General features: G+C 43.4%; 1 protein-coding gene across 5 annotated transcripts in view; it reads left to right on the top strand.

The window, feature by feature from the left end:
- The window catches only part of pcnt (pericentrin), a 43899-nt gene that overhangs the window by 2727 nt on the left and 20433 nt on the right, over positions 1 to 20739 (top strand). For 3 of the 5 annotated variants that reach the window (XM_083791301.1, XM_083791299.1, XM_083791297.1), the window contains 30 exons: positions 2084 to 2260; positions 3578 to 3721; positions 5040 to 5189; positions 5848 to 6701; positions 6903 to 7271; positions 7724 to 8051; positions 8365 to 8745; positions 8909 to 9127; positions 9313 to 9408; positions 9541 to 9684; positions 9998 to 10253; positions 10470 to 10549; positions 10971 to 11307; positions 11506 to 11606; positions 11995 to 12106; positions 12220 to 12346; positions 13938 to 14057; positions 14124 to 14220; positions 14322 to 14426; positions 14521 to 14632; positions 14721 to 14761; positions 14889 to 15023; positions 15773 to 16019; positions 16123 to 16273; positions 16522 to 16975; positions 17105 to 17302; positions 17402 to 17473; positions 18003 to 18095; positions 18445 to 18597; positions 19110 to 19256. In XM_083791301.1, the coding sequence (XP_083647427.1) occupies positions 2084 to 2260; positions 3578 to 3721; positions 5040 to 5189; positions 5848 to 6701; positions 6903 to 7271; positions 7724 to 8051; positions 8365 to 8745; positions 8909 to 9127; positions 9313 to 9408; positions 9541 to 9684; positions 9998 to 10253; positions 10470 to 10549; positions 10971 to 11307; positions 11506 to 11606; positions 11995 to 12106; positions 12220 to 12346; positions 13938 to 14057; positions 14124 to 14220; positions 14322 to 14426; positions 14521 to 14632; positions 14721 to 14761; positions 14889 to 15023; positions 15773 to 16019; positions 16123 to 16273; positions 16522 to 16975; positions 17105 to 17302; positions 17402 to 17473; positions 18003 to 18095; positions 18445 to 18597; positions 19110 to 19256 (6000 nt within the window). The remainder of the gene's footprint in view (positions 1 to 2083; positions 2261 to 3577; positions 3722 to 5039; positions 5190 to 5847; positions 6702 to 6902; positions 7272 to 7723; positions 8052 to 8364; positions 8746 to 8908; positions 9128 to 9312; positions 9409 to 9540; positions 9685 to 9997; positions 10254 to 10469; positions 10550 to 10970; positions 11308 to 11505; positions 11607 to 11994; positions 12107 to 12219; positions 12347 to 13937; positions 14058 to 14123; positions 14221 to 14321; positions 14427 to 14520; positions 14633 to 14720; positions 14762 to 14888; positions 15024 to 15772; positions 16020 to 16122; positions 16274 to 16521; positions 16976 to 17104; positions 17303 to 17401; positions 17474 to 18002; positions 18096 to 18444; positions 18598 to 19109; positions 19257 to 20739) is intronic. The other 2 variants (XM_083791300.1, XM_083791298.1) reach the window with 2 other exon arrangements.

Here is a 20739-nt window from a genome sequence, read left to right as displayed (position 1 = left end):
AGACTAGAGCCTATGCTCCTCCAGCTGAAATGTCTTTCATTACACAATGGATCCCTTGTGTGACCAGTGAAGTCCTAACTATAGGCTACTAGAGGCATAGCTGTTTCTGAAGCAGTCTTAAGATAAGAACGTTTGGCTGTGGCTGATGGATTCATGAATTTACAGAGCTCTGCAAGATTACATACGACATATTATATTGCATGCATAGCACTATAATTAAAGTTTATTTATTTAGTCATTATAGAAGTAATTTGTTTAAAGGGATGTGCAATAAAATATAAGAATAGATGCCTGATCCCTGCTTGCTACTGTTTGTATAGATAGAGCACTCTGTAATTCTGTGCAAAGCCCAACAGGTGGTGCAACTAGCACATTACATTTGGTAAGGCTTAATGGTACACCCATCTTACATGGATGCTGTTGCTATGGCAATGCCATGTCATCAGTTGTGTTTTACTATGCGCATTAAGAGTGCCTATTCTTAGCCGATACGAAAGCATCCATGTGTGCAACATACATGCATGAAGGGTAGGCTATTAGGCACATCAGTTTTCTCCTGTCTTACAGTATTAGTATTGTTGAGCGCACAAGGCTTAACTTGGCACTGGGCAGAATTGCATCCGAATCTCAGCGAGACAGAATCTCAACAGTACAGAGGCTGCCTCAGGCCAAACACTGAAATACACACTAATGTGTGTATTTCTAGGACTTGATAAGTGCATGGTGACAAGCGGAGGCGGCAAATAGGGTGAAAGGACAGAAGTGTGGGTGGTGTCCCTGGTGTAGGAGAGGGATTTGAGATCTGAGGTGTTATCATATTTATTGATAGAATTCATGATTGGACGGATCTAGCCATGAGGTTGAAAATTCTGCTAAAGGTTTGTTGGAAGTATAGCCTTGAGTGAAGCAGCAGAGTTGGTCAGATGCACAGGAACACACTTTTAAAGATGTTGGGCATGTAAAATCAGAAGATGTAACACTGTTGTGTTGTGATGCATGAATCAGACTCATTGCTCAGAGCAATGGTATAACTCCTGAGGTCACGTGACGTGGTCTCTCTCAAATCAAATTCAACATTGCACACGTTGATAGACTGCTCTCGCCACTCCTGCTCTGCCTCCTCCTCTCCATGTGGATGGATGCATCTCCCAGTCTCCACCCTCTGCATGTTAGTCTAGACACTCACCATCTATCTACCTACCGTTACCCAGAGTTGGTGGATCTCAGTTGTCTTGTGTGCTGTGACAGTAAGAAGAGTGCTCCGCAACCTACTGACTTGAGGATATATGCAATATGTGATCAGTTGGAACTGCTGGTTTGGCCGGAGGCTGTGACACCGACTCCTACTCGATGAGGGAAGGATTGATTTGGGTGGACTGCTAGCAAGGCAGATAGTCAGTGGTTGACTGTCGGAGATTGATTTGAGCATTTCATGAGGGGTACACTACAGTGAGTCAGTGTGAACCACTGTAATCAGATTGTAAGCTGCTTAAAGAAGACACAGGCAGATTGAGAGAGAAATCGAGGCGGCCGTGATGGATGGAGACCTGGCATGAAGTGGATTTAGTACCAGATTGGGTGAAGCCAAAAGGATACTCCAAAAACTACAGATAAACAACTTGCCTTTCTATGATCTGAACTTTGCCGTGGCTTACAATAATGTAATATGATTGATATGGATTTTCCCTGTGCTTTATTTCCTTGTTATTATGCAGCTGATTTTTGAGATTGCAGTCTTTGTCCCGATCTTTTCTTATCTACTAACTTTTCCATCGTCTTGAATTATCCTGTTTGGAGATTAGAGAACATTAAACACTAACTAACCAATTTTTTACTTGTTTGGGCCATTTAGGATTTCTTATGGCTTTTTTGCTCAATCATTCTCATGACTCATCAGAGACTTCTGAAGATGGTTCTTATACAAAACTGGGAAATCAACACCTGAACCTTTGCTCATCCAGTTCTTTGAGGAGATGAACTGTGGCTATTAGGCCCCTCTGAGCACCACCATGCTGGTAGTGTGGTGGTGTTCTGTTGTCCTAACCTACGTGTCCATATACCTCTCACTCTCCTTCCTGCGCAGCTTGCTAGCTACCGACAGAGGCGGGCGAAAGGTGACGGTGCGGGGGCGCCGAAAAAGACGGCGAAGAGGAAGGGCCAGAATGTCCCGCAGAATGACTGCTCAACGAAAGACCGAAACCTAGAGTCAGCCCCTCCACTATCCAATGACACAAATCAGGATAGCAAAATCAACCATGAGGTATGTCACTAGTTATTATGGTGGTTTAGCCAGTATTGGCTGCATGCTAGCAGGCATGCTAGACGTGGCTGACTGTACTACTGCCTAAAGGAATGATAAAGTTTGTTTGCCCTTTTCAGAAATCCATATTTATTTGCTTTGGCCTTGGAGTATTCGTCGTTAACTATAATTTTCCCATGTGTTCAATGTATTCATTGCATGCTATAACAAGTGGTCTATGGGGCCCCTATTCAGTAAACATATTTGGAGAAATGGGTCAACAAACACACACAAGTGCTTTGCGGGCATGTTACCATAGCAACCCAATCAGGATTGTATGTAGCACTATTACTGGCTTTAAAGGGGAAGATGGATCACCCACATTATTTTCAATAAAGGTCTGTATATTTGATCTTAGAATCTGGAATTGGTGATGACTGCTGACCAATATGAATTGAAGAGTGATATAGTGGGCCCAGGCCGCAGCGTAACGGTCTGGGCACCGGACTGGTGATCCAGTCGCAGTGTGCCGCGGGTTCGACTCCCGGACCCGACACGGCCTTTACTGCATGTCATCCCCCCATCTCTCTCCCGTTTCCTGTCAGCCTACTGTCTGTCCCTTCAAAAATCAATAAAAGGCGTAAGCCGCAAAAAAAATATCTAAAAAAAAAAAAAAGAGGGATATAGTGTTTTTGGAGTACCTTCAAGTTATACATGTCTGTCTTAACTTACTAGAAACAATTTATTAACATTACATATTATAAGCCTAAATGTCTTATTGGAAAACTTGACATACAGTATATTGCAGAAGACTTCCAGGAAAGCAGTCCTCAAATCTGAACTGAGAAAATATCTTGCTGAGAAAAAAGTACAAAATTCTAGTTCTCGCTCAGGCTCAGCAGCATCAGTTCATATAACTAATTTTTCAGAAAACTATACAAGCTCACAGCACATCACTTCGTGCAGTGAGCTTGCGTACATTTAATTTTTCTTTCTTAAATTCTCGCTTCTGGGAGTCCTTGCCTCGCTGGCGCAATTCTTTTTGATAACTACTGATTTGGAATTTGTAGAATTTACCTCAGGTCTTACTCTTAATGGCTTAACCCATTCTGGGTGGGAACCCCTTTTGGTGTTAGCATTATCTATCTTTTGCTTTAGCTATTTTTGACAAATCGAAGAACGACTGACATAGAAACATATCTTTTTCAGAAAACTGTCAGGATGTAGAAGACATTTTTAGAATCTCATCTCAGGTCAAAATGGGTTAAAACTGACTGATACATTAAAGTTAAACAGTCCCCTAGTCTGAACAGAATATGTTGCTATCTTGCTTCATAGGAAACGCAACAGTCTGAGGAGCCAGAGGCCCAGAGCAATGGGGTGCAGAGGGACCTGTCTAGACCGCAGGACCAAAGCCTTTCTCTTGTGGCAGAGTTGGGAGAGGAAGACCTCTCTGTGCTCACTGGCAAAGAGCAGCTCAAGGTGAACATTTGACACATTTCACAAACTGAAATGGTTTTAAATATCTCTCTGATGCCACACAAGCATTGCCTGCCTGGGGTGCATTTTGGGCTGGAAAAGACAAACGGACAAAATACATGTCTACACTCTACAGACGGCTCAGCTGAGTTTAATTGCGGTCCTTGCAAGTGCAATAACTTAGCTATCAATAATTTTTGATTCTCTATTTCTCTGTTACTTTTTTAATTAATTGAATTATTTAATTGATTAATAGGTTATATACCAGTGCCTTTTGAGCTTTTAGATTGGCTATTCTCGCGATTAGTCCACTGTTACACCTCTACAGCACGTTTAAGAATGCTATACTACACTTTGAATTCACAACATGCTAATTGGGTTCTTAATATACATAAAATGCTCCAAGTAGGCTAGCTAGATGTGTTTGGTCATTTGGATTAATTATTTTTCATGCTTTATTTATCTGCAAGCTCAGGGGACTCTCTGTGACTGTAATTACTGCTGTGTGTAAGTGCATGCATATGTGTGTTGCTGGTTTCATTCCACTGGGGGTGTGAAATATTCCTGCTTGCTTTGGTGTGGAAATGAAGCACAGTTTTTTTTTGTTATCAAATGTTTTTTATTTTAAGACAATAAATCACAATAAGACATGTTAACACCATGAATGACTAAAGAAAACAAAACACATAAAAACAACACATAACAGCAAAAGCAAGGACCAAAGATGCCGAAATGAAGCACAGTTGAATGCAATATTATTATATTTAGTGAGAGCCAAACCTTTCAGCTTTACAAATGCAGAAGATAATGATGAGGAAGCATTTTATTCTCTGTTCCTTGTGTAGAGTGAGATGCAACCAGGCATGTTGGTTGTATTGCCTAGTAAATTCTGAACATCTCGGGGTGTGCAGTGTGGTGCTGAAAAATGTATTGTGATGAATATTATCATGATGTCGCATGTAACGAGATCATGCTCTTTCCTCATGGCAGAGGAAATGTCTAGCAAGCCATGGCAAATTGTCACTATCACAGCCTAAATCCAGTGTCATATTGCAAGGCAGATTTGCAAAGCCTGCTCCAATTCAGCACAATCTGTCTTGTCAGCAGGGAATGTAGTGTGAGGTGATCAGAATTGTCATGCCATATTTAATGCCATATGGGTCCAGCTCAGATTGTAAATTGCTTTATGTTGCTCTATTGTTATGGTACTGACTGTTTTAAGATGGAAAGTTTCATATTCACACCGTCTACTAAAACAGCACTGTAGCAAGATGTGTGTGAGTGAATTAAACTGACCACGGATATGCTTTTCCACTTGTAGCAGCTGCAGAAGGCTGTAGAGAAACGTAATGAAATCATTGCGAGGCTCAGTTCCAACCTGCAGCATGCTCAGGCAAGCAGAGATCAGTTCCAAAAGGAGACACAGTCACTCGTAGGGCAGATACAGGCCTTACAGAGACAGGCACAGCAGGTATTTGACACGCACACGCACGCACGCACACACACGCGCGCACGCACACACACGCACGCACGCACGCGCGCGCGCGCGCGCGCGCGCACACACACACACACACACACACACACACACACACACACACACACACACACACACACACACACACACACACACACACACACACACACACACACACACACACACACACACACACAATTGTGTATCAATTGTACTGTGTATGTTTGTTACTTGTTATGTATGTTATAGTAATAGTAGACATATTCCCGATACTGACACTGATACCTGAGCATGTGTATCATTCGAAGTCCTTGTTGATTGGTGAGAATCAGCCCATCTCTATGTTCGCTAATTGTTAAAAATACTGTCTCTTCTTCGTAATTTGGCATTATAATAAAATTGACCGTCCGTTTCGGAGTTTCCCGATATTTTTATTGAAAAAGTTACAAACCGTCACTGTATTTATAAAAAAAAAACGACGTTCTGTTTATTGAATTTTAAGTGTTTTAATTTTTTTTTACAAAATCAGAAATAAATTGACAGCAACATAAACAGACAAACGGACACTTGAAAAATTTGGCATTATCCCTCGGTAACCCCTTGTTTTGATCCACTCAACAGCTCAACTCTTATCTCAACTCTTTTTTTTACACAGACAAGTGTGGATTTCCTGCGCATTAAAATCCAATCAGGTGCTGATATCCCCCATGGCCAGCAGAAGCCTCAGCCTGGCCACAGTTCCCAGGACACAGCCCTCAACCACAAGGAACCTACATCAGGGGAACCAGGGGCTGTGATGCTCAGCTACCTGCCATCAAGCCTGGAGAGCTCCAGCACTGACTCTGACACTGAGACGGAAGCTCTTCTGCACAGACTGAGGACAGAGCTTGAGGAGGAGAAAGAGAACCACCAACATGTGCTTTCTTTGCTGGAGGAAGAGAGAAAAGCAAGAGCGGAAGATGGAAAAGAAAGGGAGGTGCAGATACAAGACCTGGAGTCCCAGCTGAGCCAAGCCCAAACCCGGTGCCATGAGATGCGGCAGTACAAGGAGGAGAAGGAGGTGCTGAACATGGAGGTGCAGCAGCTGAGGGGTAGGCTGCAGGAAGAGGCAGAGAATTCGACACGGCACCTCCAAAGTCTGGATGAGGAGATGAGGAGGCTCAAGGAGGATCACAGAGAGGAGGTGGAAAGAATTGGGCAGCTGTTGGAGGAACGAGAAAAACAGCTTGAGGTCGTAGCGGCAGAAGAGGTTGGAGTCAAAGCCTCTAAGAATAAGCAGAATCAGGCAAGAGCTCATTCTGGTCGCGGGGACTCTGATGTTGATGATGAACCTGCAGAGAACGGCCTGAATGGGTCTGTGGACAGAGACCTCCTCATGGAGCGCTACTTGTCCTCGGCACAACCTGCACATTCCTGCTCTGACTCGACCAATGAGAGCCTGGAGGAAGGCAGTCTCCAGGACAACTCTGCCAACGACAGGTCAGAGGAAAATCCCATTGTAGTAGTTGTGTGAGTGGTGGTGGTGGTTTGTTTCATATAGCACACATTTCCCTCTTGTCTAGAACATGTTAATACTTGGGATGGGCTTTGTTTTACATTATGTCTACAATTGTATTAGCTTTTTTGGTTAAATGTAAAGCACTATGTACTTTATATAAATATGTATTGACAGGTGTTCTGTAAATATAGCTCATTCTTTTGTTTTTACAGTTTTGAGCTAAATAGTGAAGTGTTGGCCGACCAGTCCAACTTCTCCTCCTCGCACTATGTCCGCGAGGAGCCCAGCAGCCCCCAGCTTTTCTCTGGCCTCCTAGACTTCACAGCGGATTCCCCCGGCAACCCTGATGCCCGTACTTCTGGCCCTCAATCTCCGTCCCAGTGGTTCAACAACTCCCGGTCCCCGTTCGATGATCAGGAGGAGACAGGCGAGATGTGCGAGCAGTCTGACCTGGAAAAAGAGCTCCTCCATCAGCAGTGCACGGAACTCCGCGAGGAGATGGGCCGTGTCGAGAAGGAGCAGGACGTGCTAAGGGAGGAGGTTACGAAGACTGCAGAGGAGCTGGAGGAGGCCAGGAACAGGTTAGCAAGTTGGTGAATAGTGTGCCCTTCTTTATGTATCTGTATTTCTATTGAATCTTAATCATGTTTTAATTGTGGATAAGCTGAACTTGTTTTTGCCTAACGTGTGCTATGTAAAATTAGTGCCTGTTGATATATTTATCTGTGTTAGCGCTTTGGTGATTGGAGATGTTTTCAGATTGATAGATTCCTCCACCTTTTACAGAGTTTACCGTTGTCACTGAATCCACCCATTTATCATGTTCCTTCTCTTTATGTTTGAGGGGCGATAGCCCCTTCTATGTCCAGCTTTTAGTGTGTGTGCAAACACAAACTTTGTCCTAACACAAACATTAAATGCCATTGACAATGAATGGACAATTTTGAGCCAGAATGGGATGATGTACGATGATAAGAGCGCCCCTCACTTCTCACGGGTGTGATTTGTTTTTGTTTCTTTTGCATGCATATAGGTGGGCCCAGGTAACGGAAGAAATCAGGGAGGCTTTGTGGGAGTTGGAGGAGGAAAAGGAGAAGGGAAGAATGTGCCAGGAGCAACTGGAAGATGAAAAGGAAAAGCGAAAACTTGCAGAGGAAGAGGCTTCCTTGAAGAGCCATAAACTAGACAACCTCGAGAACAAACTTAGTGCCTTAAAGGATGAGAGGGACAGAGAGCAAGAGGAAGATGTAGTGGGGAGAGAGATGGAGAGGGATACCTCCTTGCTCCTCTGTTCCACCCTCCCTGCGAGTGAGCTGCAGGAGGTGCAGCAGGAGAAGGCTGCGCTCCTGTCTCTGCATGAGGTGAGGCAGGCCTCTGAGGTCCACGCTCTTTTTGGCAATGAGCTACAAGCACCACAGGTAGTCGGACGACATTTAAGAAATACTGTCGCATAACAGCTGTCGCCTGTTACTTTGTGCTAGATCTGAAATAATGCCTCTGAAATCAGATTCTTCATAAGGTTTCTGTAAAAAAATTTATATATAATATATATATATAAAATTATATATATATATATATATAATAGTTCAGAAAAGATGAAAAGCAATTGTATGAGCAAAAATGGAATTATCAAATGCAACAACAATTATTTTCTCCCCCTCTCATCATGACCAGGTCATATTAGAGCTAGAAGAGACCAAAGCCAAATGTAAAACCACAACCGCCCTACTGGGTGAAAGAACCATGGCATTGGACGGTGCTTTGAAGGAGCTCAATGCTACTCTGCAGCTCGTCAACTCTGTCCAAAAGCAGCTGGTGGAGAGTCAAGGGTCTCTGGAGGAAGCAGAGAGGATGAAGAGAGACCTGGAGTCTCAGCTCCTCTGTCTGAGACAGAACCTGACAAACCTGGAGGAGGCCCAGAGCCACGCCATGCGGAAGGGAGAGGAGTACTGCAGGAAAGAGGAGGAGATGGATGGACAGATGAAGAAAATGGAGCAGGCTATAGAGGAGGAGCTAGAGCAGTTTGAAGAGTTGCTGAAGGCCAAAGATGAGGAGGTGAGATGAGTCATCATGCCATGTTTTTTTATAACTTACTTATTTTTGTTACCGTACGTATGATAGGATTTATCTTGTTAATATCAACATTAAAGTGTCTCAATATATGTCAGTATATATGTTTGTTGTTATCCCCTATTTTTCTTTTCTTTTCTTGCCCCAGTTCGTGGAGGAGAGGGAGAAATGGGAGGTGGAGCGCCAGGAGAAGCAGGAAGAGCTGTTGGGTTTTAAGCATCTCCTGGAGGAGCTGAGAAGGGAAAGGGAGGAGGAGGTCAAGGCTCTCCTGGAGAAACAGCTCCTGGCTGTGGAGGAGGTCGCAGAGAGACTCGGGAGATCTCACCAAGGGGAGGTGGATGAACTGAAAGAGAGACACCAGGAGGAGGTGCGTTTCACAAGGGGAAACATGACACAAGTGTTTTTGAACTGCTATGTTGCTCAAATATAACTATTTTCCTTGAAATGTTCAGTTACTTTCTTCAGTTACTGTTTGGTTAACAACTGAAATAGCTCTGGCTGAGTCATGACATTAACCTGTGTTTTGATATCCTGGTTTTTGTGCATGTCTAGGTATCAGAACTCACCAGGCGCTTTGAGAAGGAGCCGTTGGAGCAGAAAGCCTCTCTAGAGGATGACCAGAGGAGACAGATCAGCCTTATCAAACAGGTAGACTGACCGTCACTATGGAAAAGGGGAAACGGAGACACATTGAATACAAACACAGGGCCCTGGGTGATGCCTTCCTTCTTACTTTTATATTCTGTCCCTTCCCCTCTGCTTCCTCCTCTTCCTCTCCAGGTCACTGAGCGTGAACACCAGAGGATGGTGTCTGCGCTTTGTGCCAAACACAGTGAAGAGCTCAGTACGCTGAGGACAGAGCTCACATCAGATCTCAGAGAGAGCATGGAGGCTGCCCACCAGGCGGAACTACAGCAGGCTCTGGTAAACAAAAGCAACACTAGATTACATTTGATACACTGTATTGATCCCAGCGTTACAGCGTATACAACAAAGAAAACATATAAACGCATTGTAGATCCTTCTATCCTGAAGGAATGCATTATGCAACACTGACTCGTTTTTGATCCCCTCCTATGCCCAGTCTTTGTGTGTACCAAATTTGAGATTATTTGATTGGCTGACTATGCCCAGCTTTGTGTGTTACCAAATTTGATATTATTTTTTAGTTACTCGCTCATTATATTGTTGTGTGGTCTAAGTGACAATGTATCTTCCCTCTTTGCTGTGCCGACAGACCCAACAGGCCCTAGAGCTTGACACCGTGCGTCTGAGCCTTACCAACCTCCATGCGTCCCAGCTGGAGCTCTCCCAGGCCAACCTCCAGCGGGAGCGTGAGGCCGCTCTGAACGAGGTCCAGGCTTCCCTCAGGGACAAGTGGGCCCAGGAGAGCATTGTGCTTCAGGCCCGGCAGCAGTTTGAGTTGGATCGCATCAGAGAGCAGAACCACATTCAGCAAGAAAGGCTTAGAGAGCTGCACCAGCGAGATGTTGGTCAGTATTGAGACCCAGTCAGTGTTTTTATTTATTTTTAATTTATTTATACTGGTGAGGTGATTGTTCAACATTTTGGTGAATCAGCCTGCTGAGTGGTTTAAGGTTTATTCAGGAAAACGTAGAGCAGATGCTGCTCTTGAATATGTTGATGTCAGGAGGACTATTTATTTGTATTTTATTTTGGGCTTTTGTGGTTCTTTTCTGTATGTACAGAAGAGCTGAAGCACCAGTGTGAGACTCGTATCTCTCAGGAAAGAGCTTCCATGGAGCAGCAGTACGCCAAAGGCACACAGGTAAAGACAATAGACCAATCTAATAATAAATAATAACTATTTATTTATTTATTCTCTTCATAATGAACAAGATGTTGGTCGTTATAACCAGCTCAGTGGTCTTGTGGTTGGAGTGTCTGCCCTGAGACCTGGGTGGTCGGGGTTCGATCCCTGGCCGGGTCATAACAAAGACCCTAAAAATGGGACCCAGTGACTCCCTGCTTGGCACTCTGCATCAAGGGTTGGATTGGTGTAAGCCCTGTCGACATACTAGCATCATGTCCAGGGGGTGTACTTGTACATCAAGCTGTGTCACGCTAAGGAAACACGAGATGGGCTCCTGCTCTATGTGCCTCAGGGCACAGCAAGGCTTACTTATAGTGGTTATAACAGCAATACCACATTCTCTCATTAATTTTCTCTCACTACTGTTGTTCTCCAGGCTTTGCGGACTGAGTGGGAGGAGGCAGAGAGATCCCAATCAGATCTACAGACAACCTTCTCACAGATCCAGAGCAATCTCGTTGAGACCCAGACAGAACTCGTCAACACCCAGGCCTCTCTCTCCAAAACTCGGATAGAGCTGTCAGAGTCCCATGCCTCCTTCAGTCACAGCCAGGCAGCACTTACTGAAGCCCAGGCAGCCCTCTCTCAGACCCAGTGTGACCTGCGTGAGTCCCAGGCCAGGCTGAAAGAGAGCCAGGCTTCCAGTGAGAAGGAGATCCAGAAACTCGAGGGAGAGCTGAACCAAGCCTTGGCTGACAGAAATGCAACTGCCTGTGAGTTCCGCCTTCTCTCCATTCTCAAACAGCCTTTATTGTTTAGCAAATCATTTCAAAAGTGTTTTGAAACGGAGCATAGTATAGAGCACGTCTAACATTAGTTTCCAGAAGTTTGAACTTTGCTGTGAAATCGTCAGTGACAAAATTAATGAGTTGTGTGTTCTAGTCTCAACATAGATGGTTTATTGTTTTCAGGTGGTATAGAGGAACTTGTCTCTAGTCACAAGACAGTGCTGCAGGAGAAAGAGCAACACATATGCCACCTAGAGGAGAAAGAACAGCAACTGCAGAAAGAGGTGGGTGCAACACATCTCTTTACTACTATTTGCGATGCAATGTTGTGCCTTGAGGATGACCCGCGTGATGTTGGTGATCCAATGGCCTTTCCTCTACTGCCACTCTTAGACCAAATTTTCCATTCACACAAAAAATTTCTTGCTGAGCGCAACTTTGCACACAAGATATCTCATAAATAATCTAATGAGCTGACTGCAGGATGAATCCTACTGATTTTGGTGACATCATGGCCTTTCCTTTAGAGTCAGTCGCTCTTCAGCCAACATTTCCGTATGGGTGTAGGAGCACCATGGCCTCTAGGGGCTCTTGATCTTGTAAATAGGCACAACTTGCTTGTCTTAAAATAAATCTGTATATCTAATAATAATATCTCTGTCCATCTCCTAGGTGTCTCGTCTCCAAGAGGAACAGACCTTGATCAAACAAAGCTCAGAACAAGAAGTAGCTCAGCTCTGGGCCCAGCTGGAGAGCATGAGGACCAGTCGACAAGAACTGGGAGGTGAGAGGGTTGCTGAACTAACACGTGTCACATCACGCGCACACGCACCCATACTAAAACGCATGTGCCAAAACGATTTTATTCTAATCCCAGTACTGTTCATTATCCAACAGAGCTGAAGGAACAGCTGCTTGCCCGCTCATCTCGTGTTGATGACATTGAACGCCTGAAGACGGAATTTAATGAACAAAGACGACAGATCAAGGAACAGAATGAGGCTGAGTTGGAGAACCTGAGGAGGTACACACACACACACACACACACACACACACATATTTTATTGTCATACTATATATTAAAAAGCAGTGCCTTCAAAAGCAAAATAAAGAGTTGTGCTCTCTGGTCAGGAGTAACCATATAATATACCATAAAAGTAATTAATGAGCAGTCTATAAAAAGGGCTTCCGTACTCTGGCTGGGGGTAAAAGTTGTTTCTAAAATGAGTAGTAGTTAATCCTCCCCTGAGGTGTTCAGGAACAGAAATTATGTATTATGTATTCGATAATAATGGGTCTAAACTTCCATCATTCCAGATCCATTTTTGCTAAAGAAGCAGTTACATTATTATGTAGTCTCAACATTTAATCATTACAGAAGTCAGCGACTGTTGTATAATCACTTAGACATGTTGGTATTTTAATTTAGACATGCTTATTTATAAATGTTGTGTTTTTTCCCCATCGTTGTATTTTGATTGGCTGAGTGGCATTCAAATGATTATCTCCTCATAATGGCCCTCAAACTGCATATCTATAAAAGTATCACTTTGCCCTATTATACCTGTAACCTAGCAACAGCTGCCAACTGTCGGAAAGAAATTATGATTTTAAATAGCATCAGTTTGCTATAGGCACAACATGAATGACTTAGAATGGCTCAAATCTATTGGCTTTGAACTGATTTCTTAATGTTTTTGATTCAAATGAACCTAAAACTAAAATACCTGAAATAGTGATATGGGTCCAATCAATGATTTATCCTGATTACAATCGAGCATGTACTGTAGATGTGTTGGAATGTGAAAGGTATTCAAAACCATTCAGTCTTCATGAAATAAACTTTCATTGTGATTTTGTCTTCATTGTCTTGACATCAAATCACAATTATCTGTTGGGAACTTGGAATCACATCAATGAACCGAAGTTCACACAACAGTGATATAGGCACAGATGTGATTATCTATGGCCTTGTGTCTTCTACAACCACAGCATAGCACTCCCTTGTGTATTATTGCTTAAAGATGGAGTGCCACAACTTTTGTATTTTTCCAGTTTTTCACGCGTCTATGCGTGACAGTACTTCATTAGACACCCTGGAGTCGTTTTTATGTGCAATGGTGTATTAACCTTGTATTTAGGGTTTCTTCCTGGAGGCTGAACCCTTGACAGTCATACGGGCCAAATAAACTAATATAGTGACATCACATTATCAGCCCCTCCCCTAACCCCTCACCCTTTATCATACAACTACAGCTGTGGGTGCGGCTTCAGTTCAGGTGGATCAACACCCATCACCACCCACCAGGCAAATCAGGCATACTTAATGAACTGGTGGGCGTGTCCACATAAAAACAACATTTTAACAAATACTGTACACTTTTTTTTTTAATATTATACCTCCTTATATAACAATAAGACCCGATGATCATGTTTTAGGGAGGAAAAGAATCACGGCACTCCATCTTTAAATACTCCTTGACAGTGGTAGAAACTATATCAATTCAGTGTGTGACAGCTCAGCTGATCTAAGGAAGACATATTTCATACTTTACTTGCATCTGTTTTCACTATCCCTCACCCTAGAGCCAACACTGAACATTTCTTTCCTTCAGGTATTTTGAGCAGCGGCTACGGACAGCAGAGGAGAACCACAGGGAGGAGATCGCTCTCCTGCAGCTGCGGCTGGTGGAGGCGGCCCTGGAGGAGTCTGTAATCAAGACTGGGGATGCTAGGTATGTCAATAGGCCCATGTTTAAGATGTAGAAGACTTTTACACATTTTACACACGTTGATAGCAGTGTTGGTCTCTCTTATAGTTTCACGTCTGAAGGCCAGTGTGAACAGGAAAAAAGCAACATGCTCACTGAGATCACTCTCAAACTGGAAAAACACAAGGTAATTGCATACGCATTACATAATCGCAGTCATTTGAGCAGTGTTATGTTTTCTCATTTCTTATTAGTAATTATACGTCTATCATACTGCTGCTCTTTTAGGAGGAGATGGAAATGTTGCGTTTGCATTTGGAAGACAGACACTCGGAGGAGCTGGCCAACTTGCGCTCCTCTATGGCTTTGTCCTATAAGGAAGAGCTGCTACAGGTGAGACAAGTGCGCGCGCACACACACACACACACACACACACACTTCTATGTTCTGGTATGTATGTTGAAATCATCATGGCTTTTCTATTAAGGTGCGCACTGACCTGACGGACCGCTACTATGAAGACTTTCAGGAGCTTAAGACTCGTCATGCACTGGAACTGGAACAGCTCAGAGCCAGACTCTCTGACAGCCACGTCCGAGGTACTGTGCTCACACACCTTCATATAAGAGCACTACAGTGCACTTTTGATGTCAAATTGTTTGTGATTAAAAATAGTCTCTCTCACAGACCTCACGCGTGTTCGCCTGGAGGCAGCAAGGCAGGTCGAGGTAAAGAATTTAAGTTTAGCATGCACTGATATGACCCATTCACCAAATAAATAACATCTCCAGAGGTGAAACATTGAGAACTATGAGATGTAGGAGTTGACAGTGATGGTGTTTTGACTGGGTTTAGGTGGAAGTTGAGCAGAGGATGTGGCGTCACAGCGAGGAGCTTCAGACCAGAATGACCATCATCCAAACCCAGGAGAGCAGTCTGTCTGCCCTGAGTAAACAACATGAAGCAGAGTTGCAGAGAAGCACACAGCAGGTACAATCTCCACATACTGGAATTATGAAGGGAAACTCATTTTAAACATACATTTTTAGCTTATCCTTTACAGTGCATATTGTTGTTTTTAAACAGTAATAGCTGCTTCAACAACGGACAGTTTATAAAACCAGGAAAGATAAATCTTTATTATCCTTATGCGTCAGATTGATCAGTTTTATTCTATCATCATTATTGGCTACTTTTCATCTTGTGCATTTTGTCGCATTTTAAGATATGAAATGTACTAGGTCATACACATTATTGAATTACACAAGAAATTAAAAAGCACAATGGGGTGTATAAATCCTGTCTGCACCAACATCTCATAATTATATGCCTCTCCGTTGCGAAGATATGACTGATTACGAAGATGTATTATCTTTTCAGGGCAGCTTTCTGATAATCCCCATTGATTCCCAATTTGTATTATAATCATTGACCAATTCCCCCATCTATTTATGACTTTAACATTTGACTTTTTCAAACCAAGAAGTGAATCATCTCTTTGGTGCTGCCTGCTGATAATTCCTAATTGTGGTGAAAATCGGCCCATACTTTTTCAAGTTATTTTGTTCACAGACATACAGGTCACCCACACAGACTTACTGCACAAGAACCTGCCATGCATGCATGCAGGCATATTTTGATGGTAGTAGCTCATATAGTATTAGGAACATGAATTTGGTTGAAACCCTCACAATAGGTTAACTATGTCATTCACTCTGATTCCCTACAATTTTCTGCAGTTGAAACAGGATTTTGCTCGTCTTGGAGCGGCTAAGGAGGAGGAACAGGAGAGAGTGAAAGTGGAGCTGACCCACAGGAGCCAGGAGAAGGCACAGCAGCTGAGAGCTGAGCTTCAAGAGAAGCAGGACACAATGAAAGCAGACCTGGAGAGAGGGATGGAAGAGCAGAGGAAACACCTGGAAAGAGAACTGGAGGAGGAGAGGGCAAAATTGAGGTCACTACAGGATTCACTGGAAAATGATCAGAGTAAGTTGGTGTCACAGTCCAGATTATCTAGAAAATTGGCAATGTCGTAATAATGTATGGTTTAGTAATTTTTTATTTAATTGGTCCATCTCTTGACTCCCAGGCCCCCAGGTCTTAGCAGTGAAACGGCGGCTGGAGGCCCAGTTGGACAATGAGTTTCAGAAAGCCAAGAGCTGCATGTCTGCTGAGGTGAAGGAGCTTGTTGCTCTCATCCAGGAACAGTGTGAGGAGCGTCTACATCTAGCCCAGGATAGGTGAGGTGTAAAACTTGCTAAAGGGTGGATGTCTTTTGGGTATTCATGGAGTTCTTTAATCCCAACAACATCCTACCCCCATACTTGAAAATAAATATGCAGGGGATGTTCTGCTTCTTTCTTTTCAAACAGAATATTACTATTTGTTTAATTGTTTATTGCTTACTTGGAACTTGCAAACAACAAATGCACATCTGAGTATTTAATACAGTTTGTTATGTGGTTTAAATGTTGTTTTTTGAGTTCAGATTCCAAGAAGAGAAGGCACAATTGGAACAGCGTCTGGCCCAGAAGGACAAAGTCTCTCTGGGAGAGCTAAGAGAAAAACACAAGGCTGAGCTGGAACAGCAGAGAACAAGTCTAATGAAGAACCATTCAGAAGAGATGGACACCCTGTGTGCCAAACACAAAGCACAACTAGGTTCACTCAATTCCACGTACAGAGATCAACTTGCTGCTATGGCGATTGAGTTGGACTCCAAGCACAAAGCTGAGCTTGTTTCCTTGGAAGCGATCCTTGTTTCCAAACAAAAGGTGGAGCTGGACCGTCTGCAGGCTGTGTTTCTGGAGACTAAACAGGCACAGCTTAAAGCACAAGAGGCGGAGTTGGAACGCAAGCATCAGGAAGAGAAGGATGAACTGGAGAGGAGGATGCTGGATAATATGGACACTTTGGAGGCTACCTACCTGAAAGAGGTCCAGGTGAGTAACTGCAACAAGATGACAAATAGAGGTTACTTCTCAGTCTGCCAAAAATATGGTTTTAATAAGCCACTGCCCACTAATATGATTAAAACTTCACAACACAGTTCTCATGCTATAATATTACAGAAACTTCGTGATGAATTGGTGCAGATTGAAGAAGGGCATTATCAAGAGCTTAATTGCCACAGGATGGAACATAGACAGGAAATGGAGCGTCAGCAGGCAGAACAGCTGTCCATCAGCGAGCAACTGAAGAAGAAGCTGGCCCAGCTGCACATGGAAAAGTTCAGTGCCATGGCCGCAGAGCTCAACCATGTTCACCAGGTGCTTTGACTTAAGAATGTCAGAAAAATCAACCAATCAACTTTTTATTTTAAATTGTGCATCGTGATAAATCTTTTTGTCAACGTTTTGTTCTCATAGGCAGAATTATCTGCTCAAAAAGATATCATGGATTCAGAACATTGCAAGGCTCTGGACTCTCTCAAGAAGCAGGTACTGTCAATCATCCATCACCATTTCTCTTGCCTGCATGAATCAAACATTTAATCAAACCAACATTTAGAACCAATAACAATAGGTTATTCAAATAATTGAGAACATATATATATTTTTAAATCAACTAAATCTTATCAATCAGCTGGTTAACCCCATAACCCTGTATTATGTATAGTTCATTGTACAATTGGTGGTGTGTAAAAATCTATAAACTCAAAATGTGTTGCGTCGCAGCACGTTGTGAGCTACAAGATAATCAGGGTGATATTGGGCCGGGAAAGGCGTTCCCTGTTCTAGCCTGATCTGGCGAGATTATCCTGTAGTGTGTTCCAAATGATTGAAAGAGTCCTGTAGTCTGAGCCCAGCTTTAGTCGCAATGGGTTGTGAGCTTGTGCGTCAGCTAAGCTATTTGGGTCATTTTGGAACCTTCTCCTAATGACATGGGGATGGGGATTCATTAAGATATTGATTTTCGATAATGTTTTATAATCTGATTAATTTGCCCTTTTGTCTTTCTACTGCTCAGGTTCTTCAGCTGGAACAGCAACATGACACGGCTCTTCAGGAGCTCTCTCTGACCTGCACTGCTGAGAAAGATCAGCACCGAGTCCAGCTACAAGTATGTGTGGAATAAGTGCATCATGCATCAGTTGGTGACACACTGTGTGTGTGCACATATGCACACACACGCGTGCATGCCCCAGAGTGAGAGAACACCCCATGCTGTTGTGGTCTTGCTGTCAGTATACAGCATCTCTTGTATCATGGGGCTCTTACAGCCCATTAGAGAGCAGGGATTACAGAGAGCCATTCTACTGCCACAACATTGGTCTGGTTGTTTGTATGAATTTGTTTATTTGTATTGGTCACAGAAGGAGCATCTTTGTGTGTGTGTGTGTGTGTGTGTGTGTGTACACAATTGCATACTGTGGTGTCAAACTAAATGTTTACGGCGTGTCCTGCTCTAGGAGTTGAGGGGTATCTCCGCACGAGAGTTGGAGGCCTGTCGCAGGGAGCTTGAGGAGGAAACCTCACGGCAACGTCTGCACTTCCTGGAAGGGGTGGAGCTTCTTAAGGTTCAGTCAGAGGAGAGGCTGCAGGACCGGTTAAACCAACTGAAGGTAAAGATGCAGATGCTTTTAGGCTTTAGAACGCATTATGCGTTGTAAGCTTTTAGATCTGCTATTTTCGGTACATTTGCATGACACTCTGGTATGATGAGGTATAAAGTTGAAACATGCCTCTGACAGCAACGATATGATCAATACGTATTTCTTTGCTCAACAGACCCCAGTGAGTCTTTTTCCAAAACTCATTATTACAGTATGTAACATCATGGATTACTGATGGCTGTGTAGGGCTCTAACAACAGCCCTTCTAATCTCTCACAACACCAGCCCCATTCCCAGGGATAGATAGGGAATGCTCCTGGACCCTGTCCCCCTGGAGCTTTAATCAAACCCAATTTCCACATTAATCCCACCAATCGTTAGCTATCGGCCCACCAGATACACTTGCATGATCTTTGTGGCTGGGCAATAAGGAAAGGCAATGGGAGAGGGGGAGATTTTATTTCATTCTCTTGAATGGATGACCTGAACCTCTGAACTGTCACTGTTAACTAACTTTGAAGGCGGAGTTTGAGGAGCAGAAGGAGGCAGCGCTTGAGAAGCAGAGGCAGAGTTTTGCAGCCGAGCACGAGCACAAGGAGTGCAGCTACACAGACAAGATGAGCCAGCTCACTGCCCAGCTCCAACAGCTGGATTCTGTGGTGGCTCAGGTACTGTACACACACACACACACACGCACACGCACACACACACAGTCGCGCGCACACACACACACACAGTCGCACACACGTACTATATCTGTTTTCTACCCAATGGCTTGACTGATTCTGTAGTCTTATGCCGGTGTTACATGCCAGGGGCATGACGAATATAGTATACAAAACTTGCCGGTGAGTGTTTTGCATTAAAACTATTCATATAGTTGATGCCTTATTCACACTGGTTGATAGTTGATGTGCTGTGTAAAATCGACCTCATTCAGAATACAAATTGCCATTAATATTGCCATTAATACTGGTGTTATGAGACTCGTGACACAAACGGTTCACGTGTGAAATAATCGCAAGGTGCTGTATGCATCCATCCACTTATTCCAGAGGCAAGACTTGTAATTGAGGGAGAAAATGGAACACCAATATGAGATAGAAAATGAGACTAAACCGCCGTTGAAGTGCAATGAGGAACCTCATCTGTGTTCCTCTTCCCTTTTGCATCCAGTCAGATCTTCTGAAAGAGATTATAATATCCATTGCATTTAAAACCCCATAGGCTTAGTTGTCTGGAGTCCCCCACTGGTCTGTTCTAGGCCCCATCCTTTTCCCCCTCCACCCCAAATCTTATAGATCAGCTATTTTCACTGCCCCAAAATAGGGATGCTATGGTGTTTAATAACGGCACTACTCCTGATGTATGCCTTTATGCTGGGTGAGACCATGCTGCCGACAGGATTATCTGTAATCCCTTGTTCCACCGCTCGTGTGTCCATTCAGCCTTTCACTGGTAATCTTCATTCAATCAATCATTCATCCTCTCCAGTTGCTACAGATTACCCTGAATGTCACAGGGACAAAAACATTGTTGCTTTTGTTATAATTTTGTTAGTTGTTAGGGTGACGTGAAATGCAAGATCTGTTATTGATTATTCAGGCTCATATTCGATATTCCAAAACGACAGTGAACGGAATGGGAGTAAAGAAAATAGTGAATATAGGTTTATATGGTTTTGAAGCCCTCTTATTACCGGTACTTTATTTTCCATTAAACCAAATATTTTCCATTCAACCAAAGCTTTGTCCTATCTGTGTATCTGTTTGTCTCCATGGCACCTGCCCAGCTTGCCTCCTAGTTGTAAAAATATTAACTTCCTCCTCTACCTTAAACACACACACACACACACACACACACACCGTGCACGCTCTCCCTCAACCCCCTTGAGCTAAGCAGAGCAAAGCTTTAAGAGAGAGGGGATGGAGGATCTGTTGTCTGGGCAACAGCATTGTTGTGCTGACACAGGTGGCTGAAAGAGACTTGTTCAAAGGGAGCGAAGGAGAAACCAACTGAGGTAGGTAGGGAGGGAAAGGATGGTAGAAGAAGGGAAAACCATACATGAAGAAGGAAAGGTAAGATAGGCAGACTTTGAAGAAATGGAAAACAAAAATCTGTAATCTATATATTTCGTTACAAGACTGTCAC

The sequence above is a fragment of the Protomyctophum parallelum genome, assembly GCF_964188405.1.
Source record: "Protomyctophum parallelum genome assembly, chromosome: 20".
Lineage (NCBI taxonomy): Eukaryota > Metazoa > Chordata > Actinopteri > Myctophiformes > Myctophidae > Protomyctophum > Protomyctophum parallelum.
The sequence above is the reverse complement of the archived record's forward strand: the minus strand, read 5'-3'. Positions and strand labels throughout refer to the sequence as shown.